The following is a 4,976-nucleotide window of genomic DNA, read 5'->3' as shown; positions in this document are numbered from 1 at the left end:
AACAGGCCTTGCTCTGGAGGCCTCAGCTAAGGGGTAGTAGTACTTGGGTTCAACATACAGTCATGGAATTTGAGAGAAAATCCCTGAACTGATGTTTGTGAGCTGTGCGGCCTTGGGCAGGCAGGAAAACCTCATTAGGGTTCAGGGCCCTGTCTATAAGATGGGAGGAAAGACATGGTTCTATCAGTCTCTATCTGGAAGGTCTCTGGAAGGAATAAGTAAAAGCATGTCTAGGAAGCAGTCAATGTAGCCCCTTTCACTCCCCCCCCCCATGGAAAAGTTAGTGTTCATTGTGTCTGGCATTCTTAGGATATTCCCTCAAAACTAAAGCAAGCTCGCCCCACTTGCCAGTGACTAGTTCCCACTCTCACTCCAAGGCCCCCGGGAGCTCCCCCTTTGGGAGCTGTGTCTTCAAGCTAAAGCAAAATGAAATTGAAACCAAGACTCAGGTGGCTTCTACCTCTCATGCCTACTGTTCAAACCTTAAGTCCATGCTTGTCAAATTGGGGAACACGTACCCTTGTGGGTATGTAGGCTGTGCTTGGCATGAGATGCTATGGGGTTCATATGGCACACTTAGGGGAAGATTAAACATTGGAGTTAAACTAGGTGGTGGTGGCGCACAGCTTTAATCCCAGCACTCGGGAGGCAGAGGCAGGCCCATCTCTGTGAGTTCGAGGCCAGCCTGACTTAAGAGCAAGTGACAGGACAGTTAGGACAGTTGTGCAGAGAAACCCGGTCTCAAAACAAAACAAAAGCAAAAACAAAAAATCCCAAAACCATTGGAGCTAAAAGTGAACATAAAATATAAATCCCCATGGTTTTAAGTGGAGCCATTTAAATTCTAGGTGGGTATCTCTTTCTCCTTGGCTACCTCAGCTCACACTCCATGTCAATTAGGGCCTTTTCATCCATTGCGAAGACCTTGTGAAAGCAGACAGGGAGCTTGTGGAACCTTTCTGGTATCTTACGTTCTTGCCTCCACTTTTCTGGAGATTATTTTTGCTTTCAGAAGAGGTGACCTATACATCCCAATGACTGGGAAACAGCCCCAAATGCCCATTATAGGATATAACACACTTGCCTTCTGGCAGGGGCAACAGGAGCTAACCTGGTCTTCCAACTGGGGGACACCATAAGAGAGAGGTGTCTCCAAGCCTGTTTCTTCCTGTTTCATCTAGCTTTTCTAGCCCAGAGAGCATCTGTTTTGCTAGCATTTGAGGTGTGGGCACCTAGCAAATTCCTCTTCCTCCAGCTGTCTCTGGGCTTCTAGCAAGTGGGATATCAAAGGGAAGATGGGTGATTTATGGCAGCTTTAGCAGAATCCATAGCTTCCTTCATCCCACGATGCTGAACAAGATACCTGGCATGACCATCAGAAGGAAAAAGAGCCATGGTGGGGCCCTCATATCCTCTGGCTATGAAGATTAAACACACTCACTGTTGTCTCTTCATCCTCTGCCCCTTCTGCAGGAACCCTGTGCCAAGCAGAAACTCTTTCTAGGAGGAGCGGACAACTGAAGAGCCTGGCACACCATGGCACAAATGAACTCTCAGGATAGGTGGAACAAGGTGTCCCTTGGCAGTATGATTCATGAGACCGGGATGTTGAGCATGAACTTGGAGAGTGAAGACAAGGGTGGTAGGGAAGGCGTCCCTCTAGTCACTCAGAGCGACAGTAACTTGCTGTGTGACACTCAGGCCAGCGAAGAGGAAGGGAAGTGGTCTGGGTCCTTCAGCACTGGTTATGTGGAGCAGAAACCGGAGGAGATGCCTGGGAGGACCACCGACTGGGGAAAAAAGGAACTGAAGATCACCCAGATTCAAGACTCCCCTCAATTAGAGGAGGCTCTCAGTGTCCCTTTCAGAGGCTTCTCACAGAGACAGCCTCATAGGGACTCTGTGGGCAATGACGGAGGCAAGAAGGCAAACAAGGACACAGCCTTGGAAGTCGCGACCAGTTTCTTGGATAGTGAGGGATCTTTTTGGTCACGGAACAGTGCAGATTCGTCCTCCACAGATAAGAACTCTCTAGAGCAGCTTCCCAGATCCGAGAGCACCCCAGTTCAGACTTCAGTCACTCGTGCAAGCCCAGCAGCAGCGTTGGGCAATGTGCAGGGCAGTAGAAAAGCACAGGGCCAGGTGGACCCAGGAGGCAGAGGGCAGGAAGAGAGTCCCTCCAGAAGTCCCCTCCAGAAGTCCAGCAAACTTCAGGTCCCCGAAGAGCACCATGGTGCCAAACCCTATGTGTGCCAACTCTGCGGGAAGGCCTACTCTCACCGCAGCACGCTCCAGCAGCACCGGCGCCTGCACACAGGCGAGCGGCCATACCAATGCCCCTTCTGCGACAAGGCATATACCTGGTCCTCCGATCACCGCAAGCACATCCGCACCCACACTGGCGAGAAACCCTATGGGTGTCCGGACTGCGGGAGGGCCTTCGTGCGCTCCTCCGATCTGCGCAAACACCAGCGCAACATGCACAGCAACGACAAGCCCTTCCCGTGTCCCCAGTGTGGCTTGACCTTCAACAGGCCACTGTCACTTCTGCGCCACCAGCGCACACACCTGGGCGCCAAGCCTTTCCGCTGCTCCTCCTGCGGCCGGGAGTTCTCCGTGGCCAGCCGCATGGTGGAGCATCAGCGCGTGCACTCTGGCGAGCGGCCCTTCCCCTGCTCCACCTGCGGCAAATGCTTCACCAAATCCTCCAACCTGCAGGAGCACCAGACGCTGCACACCGGCCAGAGGCCCTTCAAGTGCGCCGATTGCGGTGTGGCCTTTGCGCAGCCCTCGCGCCTGTTGCGCCACCAGCGCATCCACACCGGCGAGAGGCCTTTTCATTGCGCCGAGTGCGGCCAAACCTTCGCCCGCTCCTCCACCCTAAAGAGGCACCAACAGATTCACTCCGGGGACAAGGACTTCCTCTGTACCGAGTGTGGCAGGGCTTTTCGCATCGCATCCGAGTTGGCGCAGCACATACGGATGCACAATGGGGAAAGGCCCTACAAGTGTGAGGGCTGCGGCCAGGCCTTTACCCGTTCTAATCACCTCCAAAGACATCAAGCCAAGCATGAGACTTGCAAGAAGGAGCCTGCCCCTTCCTCTTCCAATGAGTGAAAGCACCATTAGCTTGCTGCTAAGAGAAGCTAAGACATCCTCGACCTCACGTGACAGCATGGAACCCAGCCCGGTGGGGCCCACCCACGTCCTATTCTACTCTCCAAGTCAGCCAGGCTCACTGGTCACTCCCCCCACTCCCTGGTTGCTGGCCGTGGGGTGGTGTATGTATTTTATGTATTTGATGTGTTGTGAGACAAGATAATCCCAAAGACAGTGTCCAGGAGTGCAGGTTCACACTAGCCTCCCCACTGCGCAGAGGTCAGGAGCAATTGGTAAAGAAAGGGTAAGGATAAAAATGTAGGGACTGGCCAATAGTTGGATTCCTTAGGTCAGGGGATTTCAGTGAATGAGAAGGTATAGAAATCTATGCTGGGCTCTGTGCGGGATTCCATGGGTACACAGATGAAAAAAGTCTATTTTGTTCTTTCCTCAAAGCCATACCAAATATTGAGAAGACCATCTTTAGAGAAAGATTCTTTTTGATTTTTATATAAAGGAATCCTCAGAAATGATCCCTGTGATGAACTCTTCCACAGAAGAAAGCCCTCCTGGGGGGTCACTCAAATCAAGCCAGACAGCCTAGTGTGTCACTTGACTGCTAAGATGACTTTAACTTTGAGGGAATGTCTCTGTGGGCTGGCTTTGAAGTACAGAAGGCAAGGAAGATGGGCGGGGGGGGGGGGGCGGTTGTGCTGTGTTTGGGAAACAGTGATTTCAGAAGTTCAGAACAGTTTCGACACCCAGAAAAGAGGCCCATTCCTCATACGGGAGGATGTGGTGCTGGACCTCACCTGGGTCCCACCCATAAAGTTCACAGGTGTCTCCTCTCCGCCATTGCTTTTGCCTGTTCACAGGATTTAAACTTAAGCCACAAGCATCATTTGTAGAGAAACATTGAGTTCCTCCTGGTAAGCCACAGTACGGCTCATTTAGATCTGCGTGGATCATTAGCTGTGATTTGAAGGAAATCAAATAGAGTACCCATCGCCTAGGTGCCAATGCGCGTATTTGGGTTTGTGTCAAAGTCATTAAAATCGACTGTGAATGTCTTCATGCCCCATCACTATCCGCTATTGAACTTATTCAAAATCTGTCTACTTACAGTCATTCTTCAAAGCACTGGCGCGGGCAGTGACTCTGGCAAAATCAGGAGTTTGTGGCTTTTGGACACTCTGGGGAATCTGTGGCTTCCCAGAATGTTTGATGCCGGCAGACAAATGACACTTGTAATCCTTCCAAAGTATGACAGACAGGAATTTATCTTTCCAAACTTTTTATTTCTATGTGTGTGTGTGTATGCTTGCTGGTCTAAATATCCCAGCCATATTAACTATCATTAACTATTTAGCATGAGCCTTTCAGGGAAAGTAGAAAAGACTGGTTGGGACAATCATCCTTAAACATGTGACTTATGTAATAACCTATGTGTATGTGCATGCAGAAGCTGGAGCAGGACACGGGGTGTCTTTCTCTGTTACTCCTCACCTTAGCTTTTGAGACAGGGTCTGTCACTGAATCTAGAGTTCACTATCTCAGCTAGGCTGGCTGTCCAACAAACCCCCAGGATCTGCCTGTCACCATCTTACCTGAATTGGGGTTTGCTGGTGTGTGCTGCCACACCTGGTTTTTATGTGGGTGCTGGGGATCTAAACCCAGGCCCTCACTTTACCCACTGCTCTCTCTCTCCTGCCCCCTAGATATAAAATTCTCTCAGATCCCACCTGATTTGGACCCAGGGTGTGCCAGCTAAATAGCATTCTCATAACACATGAGGCCAATGAGAAGTAGTAAACACAGCAATGTCTTGCTTGACATAAGCAGCCTTTATAAGCTATAAACCTTAGAGTCTGTGTGCT

The 4,976-nt window shown here is 50.6% G+C and overlaps 1 protein-coding gene across 1 annotated transcript; it reads left to right on the top strand.

Moving 5' to 3' along the window:
- Positions 1-1,536: 1,536 nt before the first annotated feature.
- Positions 1,537-3,117, top strand: Znf648 (zinc finger protein 648). Its single transcript, XM_057769317.1, has one exon. It carries the CDS (start codon positions 1,537-1,539, stop codon positions 3,115-3,117), a length of 1,581 nt encoding a protein of 526 aa, XP_057625300.1.
- The last annotated feature ends 1,859 nt before the right edge of the window (positions 3,118-4,976 follow it).

The sequence above is a fragment of the Chionomys nivalis genome, chromosome 5 (assembly GCF_950005125.1).
Source record: "Chionomys nivalis chromosome 5, mChiNiv1.1, whole genome shotgun sequence".
In the NCBI taxonomy this organism is placed as follows: domain Eukaryota; kingdom Metazoa; phylum Chordata; class Mammalia; order Rodentia; family Cricetidae; genus Chionomys; species Chionomys nivalis.
Note: the sequence above shows the minus strand (reverse complement) of the source record. Positions and strands in the feature narration are given on the sequence as shown.

Coding starts and splice junctions, on each gene's coding strand:
- Znf648 (XM_057769317.1), top strand. CDS start 1,537: ATGGCACAAATGAACTCTCAGGATAGGTGGAACAAGGTGTCCCTTGGC.